The sequence below is a fragment of the Chiloscyllium plagiosum genome, unplaced genomic scaffold, assembly GCF_037043375.1.
Source record: "Chiloscyllium plagiosum isolate Xiang-an unplaced genomic scaffold, Cpla_swu_hap1 HiC_scaffold_1, whole genome shotgun sequence".
In the NCBI taxonomy this organism is placed as follows: domain Eukaryota; kingdom Metazoa; phylum Chordata; class Chondrichthyes; order Orectolobiformes; family Hemiscylliidae; genus Chiloscyllium; species Chiloscyllium plagiosum.
This window is the reverse complement of record NW_028270139.1, coordinates 51,279,347-51,306,801: the sequence shown is the minus strand read 5'-3', so window position 1 is coordinate 51,306,801 and position 27,455 is coordinate 51,279,347. Positions and strand designations below refer to the sequence as shown.

At 41.0% G+C, this 27,455-nt stretch overlaps 1 protein-coding gene across 3 annotated transcripts in view; it reads right to left on the bottom strand.

Annotated features, from left to right (window-relative positions):
• slit2 (slit homolog 2 (Drosophila)) overlaps positions 1-27,455 on the bottom strand; it is a 464,730-nt gene that overhangs the window by 117,959 nt on the left and 319,316 nt on the right. For 2 of the 3 annotated variants that reach the window (XM_087986800.1, XM_087986798.1), the window contains exons 14-17: positions 22,272-22,435; positions 21,915-21,938; positions 2,435-2,585; positions 608-682 (exon numbers count right to left, since the gene is read on the bottom strand). In XM_087986800.1, coding sequence (XP_087842926.1) covers positions 608-682; positions 2,435-2,585; positions 21,915-21,938; positions 22,272-22,435 — 414 coding nt within the window. The remainder of the gene's footprint in view (positions 1-607; positions 683-2,434; positions 2,586-21,914; positions 21,939-22,271; positions 22,436-27,455) is intronic. The other variant, XM_087986799.1, reaches the window with a different exon arrangement.

Below are 27,455 nucleotides of genomic sequence, written 5' to 3'. Positions count from 1 at the left end.
CAATTCTGAAGTACTGGTGATGTACAAGGTTGGAATTTGGAGCAAGTTGATAACAAGATGAAAATGCTTCATTTGTCCTAAGCACTGGTTTTAATGTCCAAGTCAGGAAGTGAACACTAAATTTAAATTCTTACTGATATTCAAACAGTAGTTCATATTGACACCAAGGTCTGTTATCTAAAACAGCTCTTTGCCATCTTTTTCTTTCAAAAAATATATTGAAACTATCAGAAGTATCGATTTTCTATATATAGTTAAAGGGGACTGTTATTTTGGGGCTGTTACAGAGGAAGTTATGGAAGATTGTTGAACTTCCGCTTGGCTTGCTGTATCTGGCAACCCCTCTGTGCCAGCACAAGAGGTCAGCTGGCTGAATGTGAAATCTTGAGAGATGCCGGTGCTTGACTCATGAAGAGCTGCTTTTGGCAGCAGCTTAGCACACAGGAGCAACCTGCCAACTCCAATCCGTCTCACTATTCATGCTAACAGCATATTACAGGTCACTTGTGTAATTGTCTTAAATAATGTCTTTCGCAAAGCAGAGCCGACAGAGATGGGAGCTGCTCACCAGCTGCACCGAGGAAAACTGTCGGAAAGTTCAACTCACATTTTACGGAGCTGAGGGAGTTTCTTGAAGATCCCAGTGGCTTCCAACACTGTAAACTCATTGTTATTAAGGCGCCTAAAATGTTCAAGTGAAAAAATAAATAAGTTAGAAAAATATCTTCCTAAGTGCATTCCTAAACTTTTCACACTTCAAACCTGTAGTTTCTCCAACATGAACCCGAAGCTTCCTTTCAGGTAGATTTGATCAATATAGTTTTGAACAATGCAACCAGCCAGGTATTGAATACAGGGAGAAAGGGAGGATTGCAAATTGATTACAGTGTCACTCTCACTTTCAAATGAAAAATTGAATCATGCGTCCTTCTTTCAGGAACACAAAGGAAATGTGAAACTGAATAAAGATTTACCTAGGACCATGGAATTGATTTACGTCAATGCTAATTGTGAACATGAGGCAGAAATGGACCACTACAATTACAGAACATGTGACAGTTGTCATAGCACCTCAATTTGTCACTGTTAGTTTTGATTGAATTACCATTATCCTTGACTGAAGAATGAGCACTGCAGAAATGATTAAATTCAAACCCCTCTCAGATAACAACTTTCTCTCTTCTCCCAGAGTTTTTAACCCAATGCTAATCTTTACTTGGTGGCAGTCTCAGCTTTTGCTAAGCACACATTTTGATGGAACTATTCATTATCCATTTGACAGGTTGGCTTTACAGAGGACTGTTCACAATTTTCAACAAAATTATATTTTCCCGCTAAAGACACCAGGATGTGATGAGGAGCAGGCATCCTGGCTGACAATCCATTATCCTCGTCCAGACTGAGATCCAGTAAAAATTAGCAAAACCCAACTTCATGCCTCAGTTCCATGTTCCACCTTGTGGTTGCCAATAGAACAAATGGGACCAAAAGCTTCAAGTGCAGGGCCTGAAATACAAGGCCTTGGACAACAATTAAAATTAGACCACTCAATTTATTTCCGTGAAAGGAAAATACTTCTGCAAAAACAGAAGAACAGCTGCAACTGGAATATATGCTTTGTGTGTTACACTGCAATAATTCCAGCTCAGACATATGTGTTTTTGTTTTGAAAGACAGAAATAGGGCATGAGATTCAGCCCATTTGATTTGTAACCTACATATGTGAATCACATGAGCTACATCAGCCATTCCTGTGGGTTGTACATTTGGTATGCTGTCCCTGTGAGTTATACATTGGGCATGCTTTCCCTATGAGTTATATATTGAGTATGGGGTCCCTGTAGGTTATTCATTTCATATGCTATCCCTGTGGATTACACGTTGGGCATGTTTTCCATGTGGGTTACATACTGTCAGTGCGGCTTATACAATGGGTGAACTATTCTCAGTACATCAACTCCCAAACAAGACCCATAGCATCCAGCTCTGAGTCACAAGGGCCAAACCAAGAAATTGGTTTCCATATTATTTAATGTCTCTCAATAATGTAGACATAAAACTTCATTCAGTTTTTAATGACTTGACACCTTATGCACACATGATCAACAGAAAATAATGGTTTATGGTTAACAAGATCACCCTCTGACAAAAGACATGGTCACTACTTTTTAAATTCTATTGCATCTACAAAGCTTAGCCGACATCAGCACAGTTGCTAACAGACATCTAGGCAATTAATTTTCCCCTTTTTTTTCTAATGATCATGTGGCAACTGACAACCCAGCTCCCATGAGAGTTCCCTCTTTCTTTCAGTGCAAGAGATGTCTGAAGTGATTTTCTAAATAAAAGCTAGTCTTTTATTTCACTAACAAAGTGTAGATTAGAAAGACTAGGCACATGAGTGATGAGAAGTAAGCTTGCTCTGCCAACTTACAACTCTGCAGTGTACTGAGGGATGTGATCAGGAATTTTCGCAAGTCTTTGATTGGAGCAGTCCACTGTGGTTCCCTCACATCGACACTTTTCAGGGCAAGCAAGATCCAGGAAGCAGTCTCCGCTGAGTTTGGATCTGTAATCCTCTGTGCCTGCAGATTATTTGAGTCAAAATATGCAGATTATTCACATCAGCAGACCGAAAAGCAGACATTTTAACAGGAGAAGTGGAAATATGCAAAGAGACTCAATTAAAAGCAAGACAGGGAAATCTTGGGTAGATTTTACAAAGACCATACAAAAAGCAAAACTAAAATACTATAGCTGGATCTTGAACTTTATCACACATTAAAGACAAGATCCAAAAGAGTAGGTGTAATATTTACAGGTTAACCTTTCAATGCAGGCTCCTTCTGATGCAATTTCTATTACAAAACTAATGGCCTTTTCACTATTCCTGTAGCTAGCTCATAATGTTGCTAAGCCATATCTAATTCAATTTAGTGCTCCCACCTGAGCCATTCATTTGAAATAGTGAGTGGAATTCCAAAGACTAAACACTTCCAGATCCACAGTAACACATCTGCTACATTCATTACATTTGTTTTTTCACTTGTTTTTATTTCTTCTTACATTTAACCTTGTCTGTCATTTTATCCACTTTATTATAAGAAAAATTCAAATCAGCAATGACCTCAACACAAATATCATCAAATTGGTCTCTAGCTCTCAAAGCCTCTGTCGGTAGAACTACCATCCTGAGCTTTATTGGCCTTTGATCACAGACGTACGGCACACTGCCTCTCCCTAGACACTCCTATTGTTTGTAGCTTGACATGCTGTAGAAGGCAGACGTGACGCTCCATGGTGCTTGACAGAACCATGTTTTATTCGTACCTTGCAACCACATGGTTAGATCAAGCACAACGGAAAATCCCGCTGAGTTTCAGAACTGCATCAGCTAGGCCAGGTAAAAGTGGGAGGGAAAATAGTAGAGGAAGGAAGTAGAGCATTCTACAGTAAGAGGAATAGAATGTATCTGTGGGGTGCTGGGGTTCAACAGCATTAGTAAAAACAAGGGGAACATTCTATTTCCACTTTCAGTTACTGTTCAGCTGGACAACTATAATGAATTATATGCTGAACATATACAATACACGTGCCTACATGATAGAATAATGCTTTCCAGTTGGATATTTCTCTAATTCAGGATTTGAGGTCACGAGCCAACTAAGTCACTTCAAAAACCAGTTATGTTGGGACAGATGAAGGACATGAAGATATGGGGAAGGGAAGGGGGCACCTGTGATTAAGTGCTGGATGGTTACTTATGGGCTGATAACAGGTTGAGTGTGGGGCATCAAGATAGGAGTATAAAGGAAAGAAATAAGTGCTGGGGGAATGGGGGAAGGGATGATGGAGGGGGAAATGTGCAAGAGGTGGGGGTGGAGGGGCAGTATGTTGGTAGAGAATATTGGACCAGATCTGAAAGGAAGAGGTGAAGGTGGCAGAGGTAACGTATCAGGTAGCACACAAATTTGTACTTACAGCCAAAATGGTGAATTCCTGCAAAAGGTAAAGAAGCAGAGAAGGAAAAGAGAGACAGAGCGATTGCATTTATATTGCTGAAAGCAAAGAAAGCAGCCAATCCATTTGAGCTAAGACTCTGCAGAAAATTCACTATTAATTAGTTTGTGTATATATATATATATATATATATATATATAGATTCATTGCAAGGATTACCTTAACTATTAGATTGTACCCAGGTAGAATACAGTCCTAAAGAGAACCAGCCAGATAAGAGACCTAAAACCTCTCAAGGAAAAATTTCACTGTGCCATTACATTGAAGTCTCTATCAATCAATAAGTTGAACTTATTGAACTATGAGCTGGATTTTATGACCTTAATGTGGGTCCTTCCCACCATATGGAGAACTGTCAGAAAGCTCCTATTGTTTCCATGAAGGAGTTCTGATAGGATTTAGGTGGCCATCGTCAGGTCTTCCCTGTGATTTAGAAACCTGATGGCAGAAGTCCTGCTCATCAAGAACTGCCAACCAGTTAAAGGTAGACAGCATCCAATTGTCTGTCAGCGCCATCAAAGGGGAGTGGCTGTGGATGGTAATAGACCCATCAAAGGCCTAGGATCATTCAGGAACCAGATCACTGATAGGTGACAGCAGGTTTGGTATTGCAGGGAATGGGTCAAAGATGTGTGTGTGTGTGTGTGTGTGTGTTGGGGGTGTGGGGGGTGGGGTGGGAGATGTATTAGATGGATGGGCTAGTTGTTGCCTTTTGAAAGAGGGATTCACTGGCAAACCTTACAGGGTTTCTGAGAGATCTTCAGGAGGCACACAAAACCCATGCTATCCAAAGCCACCACTAAATCCTGGTGAAATCACTAATAATTGCTTTTAAATGGCTTGCTAATGAGCTTCAGAAACCCACAGAATGGTGCCTCTGCAGCAGCCCATTCCTCCTGTTGACTGAAACCTTCTTTTATTTGCTTGTGGAATGTGGGTGTCGCTGGCTGGGCCAGCATTTTTAGTCTGTCCCTGGTTGCCCTTGAGGAGGAGGTTAGCTGCCTTCTTGAATCTCTGCAGTCCATGTGCTGTAGGTGGGATCAGATTTCCCACTCGCAGGAATGACAGCCACTGCCTTCCCTGTGAATATGTTGTTCTGCCCATTGCCTAGTCCCCTCTTACGGGATCCTTCAATCTTGCCCTACATATGTTCATAAATAATGATGAGAAACACGAGTGGTTTTCTCAAATAAATGTAACTTTTCCAAAGCTGTTGGATATATTAAGTATTCAATTAAATTTACTATCCAAGTTTTTAATCATTATTGTATACTTAGAAACAATCCCTGACATCCTAATAAATTTGTACTTAATTAAAGTATTTTTAGCCTCAGCTTTTTTTTAGTGTTATTCACTCACTGAACATGGACATCGCTGACTCATCCAGTATTTGTTACCCATCAAAGGCCCTGGAGAAGGTGGTGGTAAGGTAAGCTTGCTTGAGAATTTATTCTTCAAACAGTTGGTGTTTTGATTGGTTCACACATATACATGGCGTTCTAACTAATGTGTCAGCCTGTTTGGACAATACTGCATTCATACAGACATACCACACTTTACCAAATGACATGTAGGTAGGAGGGAAAATGGCTGGAAAGTTGCAGGGAAGTTTGAATGGGAACATGGCACCTCCATTCATTATAGTAACAAAAACACGGCTATACAGTTGCCAAAGGTACGAAAATGGAACTAACGGTGATTCTACAATCCAGCACTCCGAGCGGGAAGTCTCCTTCATAGGTAAACCTTTTCAGGAAGCGGTTGGTGGGATTGACTGTGATTTTCCAAGACAAGATTCCTCTCAAGTGCTGCTAGTCACGTGGAGTATCAGCAACCACAGAATTACCCCTACTGTCTGCTTGGTGTATTCCCACTTGCGCAGCACTGGTAAAAATGCCCAGGGCTGAATTCTCTTTGGTGCTTGTTACAGCAACATGTATAATGGGAATGTTGTATTGTATTATGCTGATAATGTATTGAACTTGCTACACTGATGCTCATCCATAATAAAGGAAGTACTGCACTGTCAAGGGTGCCATCTTTTGAATGAGTTGTGGAAAATAATGTGACAGCATTTTGGGCAAGAGAAGGGGCATGATCACTGGTGTTCTGGTCAATATTACTAACAAAAAGGAGGCTGTGCAAATTCCTACAATATGACAGTGACTATACATCAATAGATGTGCTTCTTTGCTGGAAAGTGCTTTGCAACATCTTAAGGTTATTACAGGTACTATATAAATGCAAGACTTTTCCGATTGCAACACTGTACAATGTGCTTTCAATCCTCAACGCATCAGCAGATGTTTTACTGTCAGCCGATCCCTGAGGGAAATCACATCAAGGTCACATGCAGTTAGCTGCGGAAAGGGTTAAGCAGATTGTAGAAATTCTCCAGATGACTGTGGAATGGACCTGTCATGAATCAAAAGAGATCTTCTTCTACACTCTTTACAGATGACAGATTTTGATGAAGAAATAGAAGTATACATTTTTTAAAAATCTATATTGAAAGTATTTTCAACAGCTCTGTACCAAAATCCCAGTAAATTACCCACCTAAAACTAAACTATCACCAAAGTAAGAATGCTCTAATAAACATAGCCTGAAGGGAATTTACAAGAAAAATACTTCTCTTAAGGGGTTTAAAATACATTGCAGTTCATCACCAAAAACAGATCCAACATTGACAGAGCTTCTGTTAATTTAACATCCTGCAAAGATACAGCAACTTTAATGTGGAAAAGTGTCCAAAGACACTTCAAAGTAGTAAAATAAAAGTATGACGAGCCTGAAAGGCGAAATATTAAAGCAAAAAGACAAAAGCTTGGTCTTATATGTGATTTAAGAGGTTTTAAAATCATGGAAAGAAATGGATTTTAGGGAATGAAAGAAATCCAGACAATGGATTTGGCCAAATTAATGGTCCTGGTGGTGGGAAAAATCTGATTGGGTGAGGGTCAAGCATGTGCAGGATGTGCAACGGAGACGATGATCAGATGGATGGAGGAATTAGGATGTGAGACCATAAACAAATTTAAATGAAACAATGACATTTTAAATTTAGGATTTTTGGGGATTGAAAGCTCATAGATTGAGTGTGAGAACAGCAGGAGGTGATGTGAAACAGACATGGTGTTGGAGGGTTTTGGATGAGTTGCATGTTACTGAAGATGGAAGAAATTTTACTTTCTTATATGTTTTCGGCTTATCTTACTGCCAGGGTACTTCTCAGTAGTATCCCTGGGCTGTGGAGGTCTACACATTCAATGTGCCTGAGACCGTTGGCTCTTTATCTTTAAGTAAGGCTCTTCCATATCTAAAGTACAGTAAGAATCTTTTATTTACAGCTGTACATTGCATCTTACAAAATACTAGAAGAACTCCCTAGTGCATCATTTAAGCTCTCTCTCTACAAGCTTCTAGAGTTTAATATCTTCTTCCAATCTGCCAGAGTACTGGTTACATCATTACTGATGAAGGGCTTGTGCCCGAAACGTCCATTCTCCTGCTCCTCGGATGCTGCCTGACCTGCTGTGCTTTTCCAGCACCACACTCTCGACTACTGGTTACATCATCCTAATTTAACTATTCCATTAAACTACAGCTCTCCCCAAGTTTCTTTCTTCTTTGGTATTACATAATTCTAGTAGTTAATTTTTTTTTTGTTATTTATATAGCCATTGTAATCATTAACATCACAATTACAATCATTGAACATTGCTCTGTAACTGAATATAGCTGATCCTCACCCTCTATCTTTTTTAACCAGTAACTTTATGGTTTTGACCACTCTCTCAACTTCTCTGTTTGACTGAAGGTGAAGTGGAGAACATGTCACCTGGCTGATACCTGCCTCGAAAGTGAACTTTCTGAATTCCTCACTCATAAATTGAGGTCCACTGTTCAATATTAGTTCTTCTGGGAAACTGCATTGCAGCAATCCTTTCCAGTGCTCCACTCACTGAGTCTGCTGTGGCTGAAAGAAATCTTGCTGTTTGAATTCATCTTGAATTATAGTCAATAACAACTAAATAAATCATCCCTTGAAGGTGAACAAACCTGTTAATAGCCTTTCCCACATCCTTTCTGTATATTTTGACTCAATTTATGGCACTTTAGACACTTGGCCATTTCTAATACATATATGACATGACAGGATGAAGTTTCCTATTTTTCCAGAAAGGTCTGCCCACCATCCAGATTGTTAGACACTTGATTTGAACTTTTTGAACCTTAAATGTCTCACTTGGAGTCTTTGTAGAATCTCTAACTTAATTGACTTCAGTGTGGCTGTACTAAAGTCATAGACTGACAAGTCTTCCACAACCATTAAGTGCTGTTCTTGCTCATGAAACCTTTTCAGTGCCTGATCTGTAGGAGTGTAATTTGACCACCTTTGCTGACAGCATTGCCTGACCTATGTGCTTTCTTTATATGATTTTCAAGAAGCACAAAGTTCTTTGTATTTTCACACAGTTGCTTGCAGAATGATGGTTATTGCTGAAGAATAAGACTCCAGTTCTTCTGTCTTCTATCATCTTTCTTCTCTGCTTCATCTATAACTGCCCTTTAAAATATACCAGATGTTCCACATGCTATGCCTGAAGCATACACTATGATGTGCTCATATCTAATCAGTTGAAGCCTGAATCTTTGAATTTATAGTGGTATTCTTCTGATTTCTTTTATGTTCATGTGATCCTAATAACATCATCAAAGGCTTATGGACCATCTTAACCAGCAATTTCAATCTCATGAGGTAGTCTGCAAACTTTTCACATCTCATGTAACTACATTTACGTCTTTTTCAATAATAGTGTACTTCTGTTCAATTTCCATCTCAACCTGAAAAATACCAGTTTCCTTGCTCCATCAGTTTGTACCTGGATAAGATCTGCTCTTAGTCCTATGAATAATTCACCCATGGCTACTCTAGGAAATGAGTCTTGATTACAATAAACTAAAACATCAGAGGGAAGTAGCTTCTCATGAATCCTTTTAAAGCCTGCAGTCTGCTCCTAACTTCAATACACTATTGGCTTTTCCTTTTCCAAAAGCTCTTGTATGAGTTGAGTGAGATTAGCTAAATTAGGGATAAACGTTCCCTCTTGATTCACAAAGTCTAAAAAGTGTTGTAAATTATTTGCATACTTCAGTGCTGGAAATTCACTTATGGCCCTCAGTTTCCTTGGATCCGCAGTGAAGCATTGTTCTTGGATTAAGGTATGTGTCCCAAAATGGACTGTCATTCTCAAAATACAAATTTCTGGCTTAGTGTAAGGCTGGAATTCTATAGTGCCCCAACTTTTCTTTAATCATGTTCTTTTATCTTTTGCCATGCACTAAAATAGTTCCATGTGGCAAATGGTTCCCTACTTCCTCTCAGAATGCATGACATTCAAAGTTGAAAATATTCTGGTGCAGAATGACCAGTGAAGCAATACTAATACAAATAATGAATATAGTCAACAATCCTGACTTGTGGTTTAGGAGTAATTGCCAGAAGTCACTGTTTGCACCTCGGAGAAAGTGAGGACTGCAGATGCTGGAGATCAGAGCTGAAAAATGTGTTGCTGGAAAAGCGCAGCAGGTTAGGCAGCATCCAAGGAGCAGGAGCCTGAAGAAGGGCTTATGCACGAAACGTTGATTCTCCTGCTCCTTGGATGCTGTCTGACCTGCTGCGCTTTTCCAGCAACACATTTTTCAGGACTGTTTGCACCTAGTTGAATAAAGAACCAATTCTTACCAATTTGGCCAAACTGTCAACTGACAAAATAGGATGGGTTTATATTTTAACTCTTCTGTTTAACTGAGTTTCACATAATTCTTCATTTGTTTTGGAAACAGTTATGAGCCCTGAGCATCACTGTGTCCGTTCTGTCACTGACACCCCACTTTCTATTATGTTGTCTGACTGAGATGTCAATTTTTTCCACTATCAGATGAGGAATTTTCCCTGCACAAGCAGATGGGCTTCTTGCAGAGTTATGTAGTATTCCTGCTTTACTTTGCCTCAACCTCTGAATAGCTTGAAATTTTATTTGAAATTCTCTCCTGATTTTGTTTCAGAGTATTGCATCCACTCTCTCCAAGAGTCCAAACTGCATACATTTCTTTTGCTTCATTTTGAAGTATTTGGATCCTTCAGCATGTAGAGTGTCTCACTGACATCTCCTTTGTGACTGACTTGTGGAGTAACATAGCAACACACCTGAAAGTGTGTGCCTGCGTATTAAATCTGCAGGTTGGATTTTCACAGGTATCATCCACAGGAAGCTGTCAGAAACATTTCAAACCCTTGTGCTTTCAAGTCGATAATCCAGAATCTGTGTAGGCTCTTGTTAACCTCAACAAGAAATGTCGTCTTCATCTTTTGTTCTGTACATTTGATAGCTTCAACATTTTCTTGACTGTTTGATTTATATACTTTTTTTTCTCAACACTTTCCTTTTGTATGACTCCTCCAGTGTTTGGATGGTGATGAAGTTGCCACTTCTTACAGAACTCCAAGATTTCCATACTAACAAGATCCAAAGCACCTAGTTCATACTGCTGGACAATCACTGTACGTGTGGTGTTGCTTTTAACCATACTTTGAACAATCATATGTAGTAGACAATGTTGACTCCTGCTTTTTTGACATTTTGGTTTCCTCTGCGCATCAACCGTGTCACAAGAATCTTTGATGTTTCCTCAAAGTCCTCTTGGACTGAATAAAATCTGACAATTTTTCACAAGTGACTACAATTACAATCACTAACTAAATTATCCTTTAAAATCTCTGTAACCACAACATCTTGCTAGACAGTTAAAAATCCATTAAAAAGGCCTCAAGTCTGCAGTAGTGAGTAGAGTAGGTTATTTCTTGATTATATGTTTCTGGAGATATGTCTCTTGATAAAAATTAAAATATAAGCCATAATTATTCATTTAACCTGGGGCAGTGTTTGTAGAGGAATAAGACGGTGTTATTTTCTGGGTCTGTAGATTGTGAAGGAGCAAAAATGGCCTTTAATAGAGTGATATGTACTTCATGTCAGATGTGGGAGTGTAAAGAGAGTTTAAGGGTTACTGCGGATTATATCTACCATAAATGCTGCTGGCTGTGAATCTTATCAGATCAAATGGATCGGTTTGAGAGACAGTTAGAAGCAATGAGGAATTTGCAACAGCAGCAGTTTGTGATGGATGGCAGGTATAGGAAGGAGAGAAAGTCTCAGATACACTCACATAGATGGGTTAACTCCAGGAAAGGAAAGAGAGGTAAGCAGCTAGTGCAGGAGTCTTTTGTGGATACACCCATTTCAAACAGGTATGCTGTTTTGGAAAATTTAGGAGGTGATGGATTATTAGGGGAACATAGCCTGAACAGCCAAGTTTCTGGTATTGAGACCGGCTCTAATGCAACGAGGGGTCCGTCGGGTTCCAAGAGATCAATTGTGTTAGGGGACTCTCTAGTTCAAGGTACAGACAGACGTTTCTGTGGCCAGCAGCGAAAAAGCAGAATGGTGTGTTGCTTCCCTGGTGCCAGGATCAAGGATGTTTCAGAGAGGGTGCAGAATGTTCTCACGGGGGAGAGAGGCCAGCAGGAGGTCATTGTACACATTGGAACCAACGACATAGGAAGGGAAAAGGTTGAGATTCTGAAGGGACATTACAGAGAGTTAGGCTGAAATTTTAAAAGGAGGTCCTCAAGAGTAGTAATATCTGGATAACTCCCAGTGCTACAAGCTAGTGAGGGCAGAAATAGGAGGACAGAGGAGATGAATGGAACTGGTGTATGGGAGAAGGATTCACATTTTTGGATGATTGGAATCTCTTTTGGGGTAGAAGTGACCTGTACAAGAAGGACGGATTGCACCTAAATTGGAAGGGGACTAATATACTGGCAGGGGGATTTGCTTGAGTTGCTCAGGAGGATTTAAACTAGTAAGGTGGGGGTTGGGACCCAGGGAGATAGTGAGGAAAGAGATCAATCTGAGACTGGTACAGTTGAGAACAGAAGCGAGTCAAACAGTCAGGGCAGGCAGGGACAAGATAGGACTAATAAATTAAACTGCATTTATTTCAATGCAAGGGGCCTAACAGGGAAGGCAGATGAACTCAGAGCATGGTTAGGAACATGGGACTGGGATATCATAGCAGTTACAGAAATATGGCTCAGGGATGGGCAGGACTGGCCCGCTTAATGTTCCAGGATACAAATGCTACAAGAAGGATAGAAAGGGAGGCAAGAGAGGAGGGGGAGTAGCATTTTTGATAAGGATAGCATTACAACGGTGCTGAGGGAGGATATTCCCGGAAATACATCCAGGGAAGTTATTTGGGTGGAACTGAGAAATAAGAAAGAGATGATCACATTATTGGGATTGTATTATACACCCCCTAATAGTCAGAGGGAAATTGGGAAACAAGCTTGTAAGGAGATCTCAGCTATCTGTAAGAAAAGTAGGGTGGTTATGGTAGGGGATTTTAATTTTCCAAACATAGACTGGGACTGCCATAGTGTTAAGGGTTTATATGGAGAGGAATTTGTTAAGCGTGTACAAGACGATTTTCTGATTCAGTATGTGGATGTACCTACAAGAGAAGGTGCAAAGCTTGCCACTCTTGGAAAATAAGGCAGGGCAGGTGACTGAGGTGTCAGTGGGGGAGCACTTTGGGGCCAGCGACCATAATTCTATTAGATTTAAAATAATGATGGAAAAGAATAGACCAGATCTATAAGTTGAAGTTCTAAATTGGAGAAAGGCCAATTTTGACAGTATTAGGCAAGAACTTTCGAAAGCTGATTGGGGGCAGATGTTCGCAGGTAAAGGGACGGCTGGAAAATGGGAAGCCTTCAGAAATGAGATAACAAGAATCCAGAGAAAGTATATTCCTGTTAGGGTGAAAGGAAAGGCTGGTGGGTATAGAGAATGCTGGATGACTCAAGAAATTGAGGGTTTGGTTAAGAAAAAGAAGATAGATCGAGTGAATCCTTAGAAGAGTATAAAGGCAGTAGGAGTATACTTAAGAGGGAAATCAGGACGGTAAAAAGGGGACATGAGATCGCTTTGGCAAATAGAATTAAGGAGAATCCAAAGAGGTTTTACAAATATATTAAGGACAAAAGGATAACTAGGGAGAGAATAGGGCCCCTCAAAGATCAGCAAAGCGGCCTTTGTGTGGAGCAGCAGAAAATGGGAGAGATAATAAATGAGTATTTTGCGTCAGTATTTACTGTGGAAAAGGATATGGAAGATATGGACTGTAGGGAAATAGATGGTGACATCTTGCAAAATGTCCAGACTACAGAGGAGGAAGTGCTGGATGTCTTGAAACACATAAAAGTGAATACATCCCCAGGACCTGATCAGGTGTACCCTAGAACTCTGTGAGAAGCTAGAGAAGTGATTGCTGGGCCTCTTGCTGAGATCTTTGTATCATCGATAGTCACAGGTGAGGTGCTGGAAGATTGGAGTTTGGCAAACGTGGTGCCACTGTTTAAGAAGGGCGGTAAGGACAAGCCAGAGAACTATCGACCAGTGAGCCTGACGTCGGTGGTGGGCAAGTTATTGGAGGAAATCCTGAGGGACAGGATGTACATGTATTTGATTAGATTAGATTAGATTCCCTACACTGTGGAACCAAGCCTTTCGGCCCACCAACTCCACACCGACCCTCCGAAAAGCAACCTACCCAGACCCATTCCACTGCATTTACCCCTGCACCTAACACTACAGGCAATTTAGCATAGCCAATTCACCTAACCTGCACATCTTTGGACTGTGGGAGGAAACCGGAGCACCCAGAGGAAACCCACGCTGACACGGGGAGAACGTGCAAACTCCACACAGACAGTTGCCCGAGGTGGAGATTGAACCCGGGTCCCTGCTGCTGTAAGGCAGCAGTGCTAACCACTGAGCCACCATGCTGCCCCAAAGAAAAGGCAAGGACTGACTCGGGATAGTCAACATGTTTTTGTACGTGGGAAATCATGTCTCACAAACTTGATTGAGTTTTTTGAGGAAGTAACAAAGAGGATTGATGAGGGCAGAGCAGTAGATGTGATCTATATGGACTTCAGTAGGACGTTTGGCAAGGTTCCCCATGGGAGACTGATTAGCAAGGTTAGATCTCAAGGAATACAGGGAGAACTAGCCATTTGGATACAGAACTGGCTCAAAGGTAGAAGACAGAGGATGATGGTGGAGGGTTGTTTTTCAGACTGGTGGCCTGTGACCAGTGGAGTGCCACAAGGATTGGTGCTGGTTCCTCAGAGAAAAGACTTTGTCTATTTATCCTATCCATGCCCCTCATAATTTTGTAAACCTCTATAAAGTCACCCCTCAGCCTCTGACGCTCCAGGGAAAACAGCCCCAGCCTGTTCAGCCTCTCCCTGTAGCTCAGATCTTCCAACTCTGGCAACATCCTTGTAAATCTTTTCTGAACCCTTTCAAGTTTCACAACATCTTTCCGATAGGAAGGAGACCAGAATTGCAACAATGGCCTAACCAATGTCCTGTACAGCCGCAACATGACCTCCCAACTCCTGTACTCAATACTCTGACCAATAAAGGAAAGCATATCAAACACCTTCTTCACTATCCTATCTACTTGCGACTCCACTTTCAAGGAGCTATCAACCTGCACTCCAAGGTCTCTTTGTTCAGCAACACTCCCTAGGACCTTACCACTAAGTGTATAAGTCCTGTTAAGATTTGCTTTCCAAAAATGCAGCACCTCGCAATTATCTGAATTAAACTCCATCTGCCACTTTTCAGTCCATTGGCCCATTTGGTCCAGATCCTGTTGTAATCTTCGCTGTCCACTACACCTCCAATTTTGGTGTCATCTGCAAACTTACTAACTGTACCTCTCATGCTTGCATCCAATTCATTTATATCAATGACAAAAAGTAGAGGACCCAGCACCGATCCTTGTGGCACTCCACTGGTCACAGGCCTCCAGTCTGAAAAACAACCCTCCACCACCACCCTCTGTCTTCTACCTTTGAGCCAGTTCTGTATCCAAATGGCTAGTTCTCCCTGTATTCCATAAGATCTAACCTTGCTAATCAGTCTCCCATGGGGAACCTTATCGAACGCCTTACTGAAGTCCCTATAGATCACATGTACTGCTTGCCTTCATCAGTCTTCTTTGTTACTTTAGATTTTTTTTTAGATTACTTTACAGTGTGGAAACAGGCCCTTCGGCCCAACAAGTCCACACCGACCCGCCGAAGCGCAACCCATCCATACCCCTACATTTACCCCTTACCTAACACTACGGACAATTTAACATGGCCAATTCACCTAACCTGCACATCTTTGGACTGTGGGAGGAAACCGGAGCACCAGGAGGAAACCCACGCAGACACGGGGATAATGTGCAAACTCCACACAGTCAGTCGCCTGAGGCGGGAATTGAACCCGGGTCTCTGGCGCTGTGAGGCAGCAGTGCTAACCACTGTGCCACCGTGCTGCCCACTTCTTCAAAAAACTCAATCAAGTTTGTGAGACATGATTTCCCACGCACAAAGTAATGTTGACTATCCCGAATCAGTCCTTACCTTTCCAAATACAAGTACATCTTGTCCCTCAGGATTCCCTCCAACAACTTGCCCACCACCGACGTCAGGCTCACCGGTCTATAGTTCCCTGGCTTGTCTTTACCACGCTTCTTAAACAGTGGCACCATATTTGCCAATGTCCAGTCTTCCGGCACCTCACCTGTGACTATCGATGATACAAATTTCTCAGCAATAGGCCCAGCAATCACTTCTCTCACTTCCCACAGAGTTCTTGGGTACACCTAATCAGGTCCTGGGGATTTATCCACCTTTAACCATTTCAAGACATCCAGCACTTCCTCCTCTGTAATCTGGACATTTTGCAAGATGTCACCATCTATTTCCCTACAGTCTATATCTTCCATATCCTCTTCCACGGTAAATACTGATGCAAAATATTCATTTAGTATCTTCCCCATTTTCTGTGGCTCCACACAAAGGCTACCTTGCTGATCTTTGAGGGGCCCTATTCTCTCCCTAGTTACCCTTTTGTCCTTAATATATTTGTAAAAACCCTTTCGATTCTCCTTAATTCTACTTGCCAAAGCTATCTCATAACCCCATTTTGCCTTCCTGATTTCCCTCTTAAGTATACTCCTACTTCCTTTATACTCTTCTAAGGATTCACAGGATTCTGTCTATACCTGACATATGATTCCTTCTTTTTCTTAACCAAGCCCTACATTTCTTTAGTCATCCAGCATTCCCTGTACCTACCAGCCTTCCCTTTCACCCTGACAGGAATATACTTTCTCTGGATTCTTGTTATCTCATTTCTGAAGGCTTTCCATTTTCCAGCTGTCCCTTTACCTGTGAACATCTGCCTCCAATCAGCTTTCGAAAGTTCTTGCCTAATACCGTCAAAATTGGCCTTTCTCCAATTTAGAACTTCAACTTTTAGATCACTATTTTAAAACGAATAGGATTATGGTCACTGGCCCCAAAGTGCTCTCCCACTGACATCAGGTTTAGGGTGAGAGGGGAAAGATATAGGGCAACCTTTTCACACAGAGGGTGGTACGTGTATGGAATAAGCTGCCAGAGGAAGTAGTGGAGGCTGGTACAATTGCAACATTTAAGAGGCATTTGGGTGGCTATGTGAATAGTTATGATTTGGAGGGATATGGGCCGGGTACTGGCAGGTGGGACTAGATTGGGTTGGGATATCTGGTCGGCATGGATGGGTTGGACCGAAGAGTCTGTTTCCATACTGTACATCTCTATGACTCTATGACTCTAAGTGGTTCTCTCAGTCACTGTGATCATGGATTGAATTTTGCCCAACAACTGAATTTCTCTTTTGGTTTAAAAATATAAGCCAAATGGTTCAAAAAAGGCCACCTATTCTGTAGGGCTGAATCTTATTTTTGTTTTGCTAAGTGCGAATTGTGTTGGGATTTTTGGAGGGATTCTCACTGCAAGTTCCAGTGATCTTTCTTGCCGACTCTTACCAAAAGCATCTCACTAACTAGCCACCGCACACCTTTGGGCACACATGGGACATCTTCTTCCCCAGGCACAGTTGAGAAGGCCCCAACGCCAGTCCATAGCAGCCTGGTCTGAGATTGCCATCTGGATCATTGCAGCCTGAGCTGGCTGGAGGAATGTCCAACAATGTAGGAAGAATGTCAATATCTTATCCCCCTGTGCCAATGTGACACCATCTGCTCTTTGATATTTTACACTTACTTGATCTCTGCTGTCATAGTTATGGGTATGTACCTAAGCTACAAACATTTATGCAAACCTTGTCTATGTCTGTTATTGTACCAATCTCCCCAATTCTCATACAGTCGTACAGCCTGGAAACAGATCCTTCAGCCCAAGAAGTCCAAATATGTTCCCAAACTAAACTTACGCCACTTGCCTGCATTTGGCCCATATCCCTCCAAACCTTTTCTATTCATGTACTTATCTAAATATATTTAAATGTTGTAACTGTACCTGCATCCTCCACTTCGTCTGGCAATTTATTTCACTCATGAACCACTCTCTGTGCAAAAAGGTTGCTCAGGTCCTTTTTAAACCTTTTAAAATGTTCTCCTCTCACGTAAAAATATGCCACCTAGCTTTGAACTCTTTCACCCTCGGGAGAAGACCATTGCTATTCACCTTATCTATGCCCTTCATGATGTTATTGATCTCTTTAAGGTTGCCCCACAACCTTCCATGCTTCAGTGAAAAAGTCCCAACCTATCCAGCCTATTTTTATAACTCAAGCCCTCCATTCCCAGCAGCATCCTGGTAAATCTATTCTGAACCCTCTCCAATTTAATATTACCTTTCCTCGAGCAGGGTGAGCAGAACTGCACACAGTACTCCAGAAGGCACCTCACCAATGTCCTGTACAACCTCAACATAATGTTCCAATTCTTATACTCAAAGATCTAAGCTATGAAGGCAAGTGTGCTAAATGTCTTCTTAACCACCCTGTCTACCTGTAACACAAAGAATTTTGAAGAATCATGTACCTGAACTCCTAGGTCTCTCTGTTTTACAATACTACCCAGGAGGAGAAAGTGAGGTCTGCAGATGCTGGAGATCAGAGCTGGAAATGTGTTGCTGGAAAAGCGCAGCAGGTCAGGCAGCATCCAGGGAACAGGAGAATCGACGTTTCGGGCATAAGCCCTTCTTCAGGAATCTGAAGAAGGGCTTATGCCCGAAACGTCGATTCTCCTGTTCCCTGGATGCTGCCTGACCTGCTGCGCTTTTCCAGCAACACATTTCCAATACTACCCAGGACCCTACTATTAACTGTATAAACCCTGCTCTTGTTTGATTTACTAAAATGCAATTCCTTGCATTTACCCAAATTAAACTTCATCTGCTACTCCTCAGCCCACTGACTCAATTAATCAAAATCTCTTTGTAATCTTAGATAACCTTCTTCACTGTCCACTACACCACCAATGTTGGTGCCCTCCACAAACTTAGTAATCCTACATTCTCATCCAAGTCACTTATATAAATGACAAACAAAAGTGGACCCAATACTGACCCCTGTGGAACACTGCTGCTCACAGGCCTCCAGCCTGAAAACCAACCCTCCACCACCAAACTCTGTCTCCTACCATGAAGTGAATTATGTATCCAATTGGCAAGCTCTCCCTGATTTCCATGTGATCTAACTTTACTCATTAGACTACCATGTGGATTTTTGTCAAAGGCTTTGCTAAAGTCCATATAAACAATGTCTAATGCTCTGCCCACATCATCTTTTTGGTTACTTTCTCAAAAAGCTCAATCAAGTTTGTGAGACACAATTTCCCTTGTATGTTCTTCCACTCTTACTATTGCCTGCAACATCTTCTCTTGCTCTCACCCACTCTAACCCACAACACCACTAACCCTGTCTGGCCTCTGTATTGCCTGCGAACTCTCTGAGGATCCATCCCCACTTGCACCAAAAGTAACAGCTTTCCACTCACTTTCACCTCCCTTAGGATCCACCTGTCTTTCATTTCAAGTGGTGAATGACCCACAACAGTGCGGAAAGAGTCAAGACCAGTGATGGGCAACCAGCACTCAGCTCCTCATCCCTTATATAGAGGGCATCCTCACTCTAGCTGGCTGCTTGCCTGTGTCCAATCTCTAAGACTGGTATCAGAGGTTGTCCTTGATTTACAGTGCTGGGAGTACATGAATAGGAAAGTTAAAAATCACACAACACCAGGTTATAGACCAACAGGTTTAATTGGAAGCACACTAGCTTTCGGAGCGACGCTCCTTCATCAGGTGATAGTCACCTGATGAAGGAGCGTCGCTCCAAAAGCGAGTGTGCTTCCAATTAAACCTGTTGGTCTATAACCTGGTGTTGTGTGATTTTTAACTTTGTACACCCCAGTCCAACACCAACATCTCTAAATCATGAATAGGAAAGCTTTGGAGGGCTATGGGCCAACAGCGGGCAGACAGGACTAGTTTAGTTTGGGATTATGTTCAGAATGGACTGGTTGGATTGAAGGGTGTGTTTTTGTTCCATATGACTCTATGCTCCCTGAGTGAAAGCTATCCCCTTTGACTTGACTGATGACCACAACAAGCTTCCTGGCTTTGTGACTGCATTAAACAGTGAGACATAACATAAACCTGGTGTCTCTGGCTGAGGGCAAAGTGCAAGCATTCAAGGCAAGGCAGGGATGCTCTGTGGATCCACACAGGTTCAGATCAGGCTTATTGAACTCTCGTCTGATTTTGCCACAAATCTCACCGTAGCTCACACTGGTCAAATGTGATCCAGCTCATTGTAGTTTCTCCCACACTCTGCCGTACCCAAAGCATCATCAGCTACTGAACCGACAGCATATAGAAACATCCAGACTCAGTATTGCTTCTCTTTCACATAAAAGCCTGAAACTGATGGTGAAACTGATACTGTCAGAGTTCTCTCTCATAGCCTTGCTAGAGGTGTTCCATGTTTTCAAACAGTGTGGTGTTGGTAGTCTTTACTGGTGCCATATTCTGATCAGCTGTAGCACCACACTAATGTGGATACGTGCCTGAGATTTCTCTTCTTTCTGTCTACTGTTCTATTTCTGTGTTTTTATTCTCTACAGTATTCCTGATGTGTGACCTGGCTTTGATGTCTTTGGACATTCTTTCCCATTTCTTGGAGTCATCCTGCGCTGAGGCCTTGTGTTTGATGTTTTTTAAGATTCTGTCCTGCCTCTGAGTCTTCCTGCTATTAGACTCCTTCCGATTTTCAGCTGTGTCCCAGGGTCTGCGATCTAACTTCAGATCCTGGCTGCAGACATTTCTTTGCCTGCTATTATGTTTTGTTTTATGCTTTAGGCTAATACTGCTACTAACATAATTAGATATCACTCCTTAGGATCTTTGGGTTGGGAGTGTCTATACTTAGAGGCCATTAACAGCTTATTGTTAAGTAAAGCTCTCCCACCCCTCTAGTACAATAACACTATTTCATTTACATTTATACATTATATTCACTAAATATAGCTTTCTATTGTCATGTAGAGTGTTTTCTCTCTCTCTAAACACTTTTTCTGTCTGATGTCTTCTTTCAATCTCAGGTATAGAAATACACCATTAGTTATGGACAAGTTAGACTATGGCCTATTTGATTCTGTCACAAGCTCGACAACCAGAGGAGAATTGTCCAATCCAGTGATGTCAAAGACATGGATGGCGATTTCCCCAGCTATTGGGCTGAGGCAGAGATGAAGTCAGGTAATGTTACTGTGCAATTTGTTACAGTGAGGGGGATGGACAGAAGCTCAGATCAGGGTCAAAGTCAAGTATTGTGTAAGCCAATTTTCTTCAGTTCAACATTAGGAATGCTAAAGCCTTCAGCCACCACCTTAAACCATATTCCACCTTTCAATATGCCATTGGTAATTGTATCCTCAACCATCCTGTGATGGATGGAAATTTGGGAATCCTCTCCATGCCTTACTGTTTCCTGGCATCCCTTGTCCTTTAAGACTCTGCTTAAAATCTACGTCTGTGGGCAAAAACTTCTGACAACCTCTCTTGAAATTTCCTTTCCCTCTGTTTCCACTTTCTCTCAGACAGCAACTCTGTGAAATACTTTTAGTCATGTATCTTCACTTTGAGCACAATATCAATGCAAAATATTATTGTCCTTGTTGTCCTCCCAGATGGCTCCAAGATTCTGATAATGTAACAGCAACCTGATAGCAGATAACCCAAACAACTTCATGAACAAGGAATGATGGGAGGTTTTCTGGATATCCAAAGAAATGTTCTTAACAGGGCCTTAACTGAACCAGTAAGTGGTTTATTTTAAGATTAGAGCATACAGGATAGTTTCTTCTGTATAAGTGATTGTTCTCATTTCCAAAATGCCATATAAAGTAAATTGAACTTTGTCTACTAATGGATTGCAACAGGGAGGTCAGATGATGCTGCGCTGAGTATTTCTCATCCAGCCATTGGCATTTATGCTAACCCTTTTCTAAACAACATGACCAAAAGTTTCTTGTTGAAGCTTTAATGCATGAAAGGTGACAACAAATGTTAAACTCTATCAAGACAGGAATGAATAATGTGCTACTACCTCCAATAAATAGCGACCTTAGACCAGACGTGGGAATAGAATCAGAGAATAATTAAAGAACCATGATGCATGGCAACTGCATAGCTGACATACAGAAACATGGGCTTAAGGATTCAGCTACTCGGATTGAAAGGTTTCATGCAAATCTCTTATCAGGAGCAGATTCAACTACTGGAAGATGAGGAAGAAACTAAGTCACTGTTTGGGGAGATTCACCCAATTAGTACAGCATGCAACACTCCACTAAATCCTAAGAGAAATCCACAGCTGGTCAGTTCTGCTGCAAGGCAAACCTACCTGGAATGAAATATTGTTCTTTTGCTAAAAACATAAAAAAAGAGAGAAAGAGAAAAGACAGAAGAGAGGCACCTGAATGTTAGCAGCTGAAGGAAAAAGGAACAGTTTATTTTATATTAAATCCACAGGTTTCAATTCGTCAACACTGAAACAAATGGCAAAGCAAACAGCACGAGACTGAAACACTACAGTTAGCATTGAGTCAGAAACAAAGAGGCTGAAAAGCTTCTGAGAGCTTTAATAATTCACAGTAAAACAGACAAATTATCAGAATCCATATGAGAGGTGCTCCAAGCCAAGACAGTCTAATATATATTACTAGATCAACAAATAATAAAGTTCAAACAATCCAATTACCTGAGCAGCGGAACTTCTTGCTCTTGATCTGCCCGATCCTCTTGTTTGCCAGGCGGCGAGGACTGGTACAGCGGGCACCACTTGTTTCAATGGGGTTTGCGTGCAGGTAGTCCGCAAGCCATTTCAGATGGCAATCACAAATAAATGGGTTCTGAGCCAGATGCCTTTTATGAAGACAAGCAACAACAACAAAAAACAGTGAAGTCAAAACAATGCACTGACCCTGTCAAAAGAATGTAAAACAGCAGTGCAAAGAGCTCTTCAAAGGGCGAGGTAAAGCAGCTAATGTACCAATTGTTCTTTGCAGCTGTAATGCATTTACTGGGGCCCTGCTACATTAAGAATTTACAATGTACGACTTAGTATTCGCCACAGTGACTGCTGGTCCTGCACCACATCCAAAACTGCTTATTACCTGAGTAGATGAGAAATGGCAGAACTGCAATGCTTCCTACTGAATTATTTAAGGCAGGCTGAAGCTCTGAGGGCGTACATCGCTTTCATTATCAGAGATGTAAAAACTGCATTATTCATGTACTCCCAGTGTTATTAACTATGGAAATAATTCTTGAAAATTGAAATCATGAGTGACACCGTGGAACAAGAGGTTTCCTAAGGAAGGGATAAGTTATGAATACAAAGAGAAGAAAACATTTATGACCATCATCGGGGTTTCTCTGACTAGATAAATAGAAAGGCTTTTCTGTAGCTGTTTCTGAGAGTTCGGACTGATACATTGCCTTCTTTGTGTTAGGGCAAGAGACAGAATTAGGATTGAAAAGGTACTGGAAAAAGGGGATGATCAGCCAAAAGTCATTGTTCCTATCAGAACCAATGAGATAGTGAAACACAATGTTTTGGAATGTGAGGTGACATCCCAGGCAGGGAGGGAGTTGCATAAATGGGTCACAGAGAAGTCAAATAAAGAGCTCAGAGGATTTAAACTGGGTAATTTGAAATTTCTGACAAGCTTGCAAGGAGAGAAAAAGTTGCCAACACAGAATTAGACCAAGTAGAAAATTTGCTAGGCTTTATGAAAGATCAGACCTTGAGAAAGGAGATGATATCACATGCAGGGAAACCGAGATAGGAAACCATGTGGTTGTTAAGTGCTAAATATTTTCTTAATTTTGCACTGAATTTGGGTTTTCCTAGCGGGCCAGAATTTATTGCCCATCCATAATTAACACAGAAAAGGTGATGGTGAGTTGCCTTCTTGAACGATTGTGGTCGCTTTGGGCTAAGTGCACCAATAGTACTATTAGGAGGGAACTTTCAGAATTATGACTTAATAACAGTGAAGGAACAGTGACATTGTTTGGTCAGGTTGGTGTGTGACTCTGAAAAACAATAAATACTGTAGGATAAAGAAAGGAAAAGTCATTGCCTCAAGATTCTGTATTTACATGCCAAAATTTTGAATAAGATGCATCCTATGAGAATTACACTGTTAAATGACACATATAGAAAACATGATTTAACAGTATGGGGCGAAAGCTAAATTTACACGGATAGAATTGTTTGGAAGACACAAAAGAAACAAAATGGAATGCAATTGTTTTTTATCAAGTAACCAGCTGGTGACTGGGTTGGAAGTCAGATTTAGGAACATAAACTACAACATTTTGTATTCAGATAGGACCTTTCATGTAACAGAATGTTTCAACATGAACCATAACAGCATTGTAAACTAAATTCAACACTGAGCCACATGAAGTGCATAAGGAGGGCAAGATGACCAAATGCTTGGCCGGAGAGGCTAGATTTAAGAAGCATCCTAAATAAGAAAAGACAAGGTCTAAGGAGAGAATTCCAGTGCTTATTCTGTTAAAAGATGAATGCCCAGTCCCACAACACTGTTAATTGTGAGTAATTAAAATTGGAGGTGACCAGGATTTCATTTATTGTGAAGGGAGCTGGAGGAAATTACACATGTAGCAGGAAAGAGGCCACAAATGAGTCACAAAATAAGTATGAGAATGCTATCATTGAGGCATTAGTCAACAGGGAGCTAACATAGCTCAACGAAACATCAAAAAAATGGCTAACTGGGAGTTGAGGAAAGTAAGCACTCTGGCAGCAGAGTTTTGAATGATATCAACTTTGGGAATGGAATAATGTGACATGTGAATAGGAGTGGGTTGCAAGTAACTAAGTCTAAAGGCACCAGATATTGGACTAATAAACTGGGTAATCATAATAACAACAAAATTTAAATGTATACAGTGCAGTGAAAGTAGTAAAATATCCCAAGGTGTTTAGCAAGGGTGTTGTGAATTTTAAAAAAGTAAACTGCTCAAGGATTTATTATGACTGATAACCAAAAAGTTTAATCAACCAAGTTGTTTTTAAGAAAAAAAGGAAAATAGCCCATGAGATCGGAAGGCTAAGGGAGAGAAGTCAAGCTTAAAACCATGAAAGCTTGATCACCAATGTTAAACCAATTAAAATCAGAGGTACAGAAGGGTCCAGAATAAGAAAAACATTGAGATCTTGAAGTCTGGTACATCAAACATAACATGAAGGCAGCATCACTCAGATTAGGACATTTACCCCGGGATGGAAGTGATGGTCAGGGAATGAGGTTTGGGTGGAACTGAAGCCAATGACTTTGGTATTATAGTCTATAGTTTTCTGAATAGTTAATTCAAAGAAATTTCAGCTCATCCAATATTGAACGTCAAATGAGCAGAGTGACAAATCTGACTGCAGAGGCCTAAACAGATGATGGTGAGATACAGGTGAGTGTCATCTGCATACAGACAAAATCTGGAGTGATTTCGGATGATGTTACTGCTGGATGCACGTGGATAGAAATTTTGATGAAATGAAAGGTAGACCTACAGAGGAACACCAGGAAAAACAATGTGAAAACTAGAGGAGAAACCACTGCTAAAGATAAACTGGCCACAATTTAACGTTAAAAATAGAATCAAGCTGATGCTGGTAGTGTGGTCAACTGTATCGAAGATTACAGAGAGGTCAACAAGGATCAGGAGAGATGATCTTTTAGAGGATACAGGCATGAAGAATGACATTAGTGACCTTGATAATGGCTGTAAAGTATTATTGCTTGAGTATAAATCTAACATGGAACTGTAGGTAAAATGGGCTCAGACAATGTGTTCAAGGATGGTGGAGCGGAAAGGGATTTCTGTACAGACAGAAAAGATCAAACCTAGCTTTCTTAAGGAGTCTGGTGTTGATGGTAGATTTGAAGGAGATGGAACTATTAACTTTGTCTGCTAACATGGACATGAGTTACGGAATTTGAGTGATTAGTGATTTGAACAGAATAGGATCAAGTAAACTGGAAGCAGGTATCATGGACATGAGCAAGTTGGATAAAGCATTACAGTTGTTGGAATGAATGATAACAAAGAGGAAAAAGTAATTCTAGGAATTTTAACAAAAACAGAAATTGCTGAGAAAGCTCAGCATCCGTGGAGAGAAATCAGAATTAACATTTCAGGTCGAGTAACTCTTCCTTAGAACGGGACTTTAAGGTGCATTTTGCAGTCAGATTAGGTAGAAAAGTAATACAATATGATTGGAGTATAAGATTAGCTGGGCATAAGAGAAGCAAGCACACCTGGATAGAAACCCCAGAAAAAAGTTAATGAATTAGTACAAAACAAAACAGTGGTCCATTACCACTTTGGGAGATTATATGCACGTCTATGTAATGTGCCATAGGACAAAGTTGGCTGTAGAAGGAATACGAGGAACAATGTTTCAGCTGGAATAAAACATCTGCACTACAAGAAAACATGGATTTTCTGTATTAAAGTTATTTTGTTATTTTTCGCATTACTTCTGCAGCTTCACCTGTGCAGGTTCTCTGATGACTCAAAGAATGTATCCAGTGAGTATTTGAGGCTAGTAGGTAGGAATGTTCCAAGGCTGATTTCTATACTCTGATGTAACCAATGACCCCTAGTCAAATTTGGCAATGTTGACTTATTGTTGACAATACAAGTTTGTTTCTAGTTCCCTCAGAATTATACCACAACAAAAAATACACCAATAAATGAGACATTAGGTCAGCTCCAGCCACTGTTCATGACACGTGTCCTATTCACGACACCACACTTTTCAAAAGAATGTAAAACTGCTGAAGAGGGTGGAGACAAGATTGACTTGAATGGTTCCAAGTATGAGAGGTTACAGTTACAGACAGACTCCTCGTGATGACTGGGCTCTATTCCTGAATACGTTCATAAGTCAGAACAGAATACAATATATTTTAATAGTTTCAGTGCAAGCAAACGTTTGTATGTCGAATCGTTAAAATGAATATTAATATGAGATCTTATCCGTAAGTACAGGCATTTGTAAGTCAGATGTTCATAAAGTGGGGACCACCCACACATGGATAAACTGGAGAGGGTAGAGTCATCACAGCAGAGAAGGCTTATAAAAGATGTGAAAGAGGAGTTTAAAATCATAAAGTAAATAAGGAGAGACGGTTTCCATAAGACCATAGGAAATAGGAACAGGGGAAGGTCATCCTCAAGTCTGCATTGCCATTCAATCGGATCATGGCTGATCTGACATTTCTCACATCCACTTTCTTACATTTTCCCTGTAATCCTTGATTGTGCTATTGATCAAGAATGAATCTATATATCTATATGTCTGTCTGTCTATCTATCTATCTCTCCATCTATCTCTGTCTTAAATATCCAGTTTGAACTCTGCCCCCACAGATCTCTGTGGCAAGAAATTCCAAAGACTCACAATCCACTGAGAGAAGAAATTCCTCCTCATCTCAGTCTTAAATTGACGCCCTTTTTTTCTGAGACTATGCCTTCTGCTGCTAAACTCTTCCATGAGGGGAAATATCCTCTTAGAATTTAACCTCGGAATCCTAGTAGCACACAAACCCACCAACACTCTCAAACAAAACTAACAAACTTAAAAGACCCAGTACAACCCATGGACAAAACCAACGTCATCTACAAAATTCCATACAAGGACTGCCACAAACACTATGTAGGACAAACAGGAAGAAAGTTAGCCACCAGGATACACGAACACCAGCTAGCCACATAAAGACACGACCCTCTCTCCCTCGTAGCTCTACACATGGATGAAAAAAACCACCAATTCGACTGGGACAACACATCTATCCTGGGACAGGCTAGGCAAAGACATGCCAGAGAATTCCTAAAGGCCTGGCAC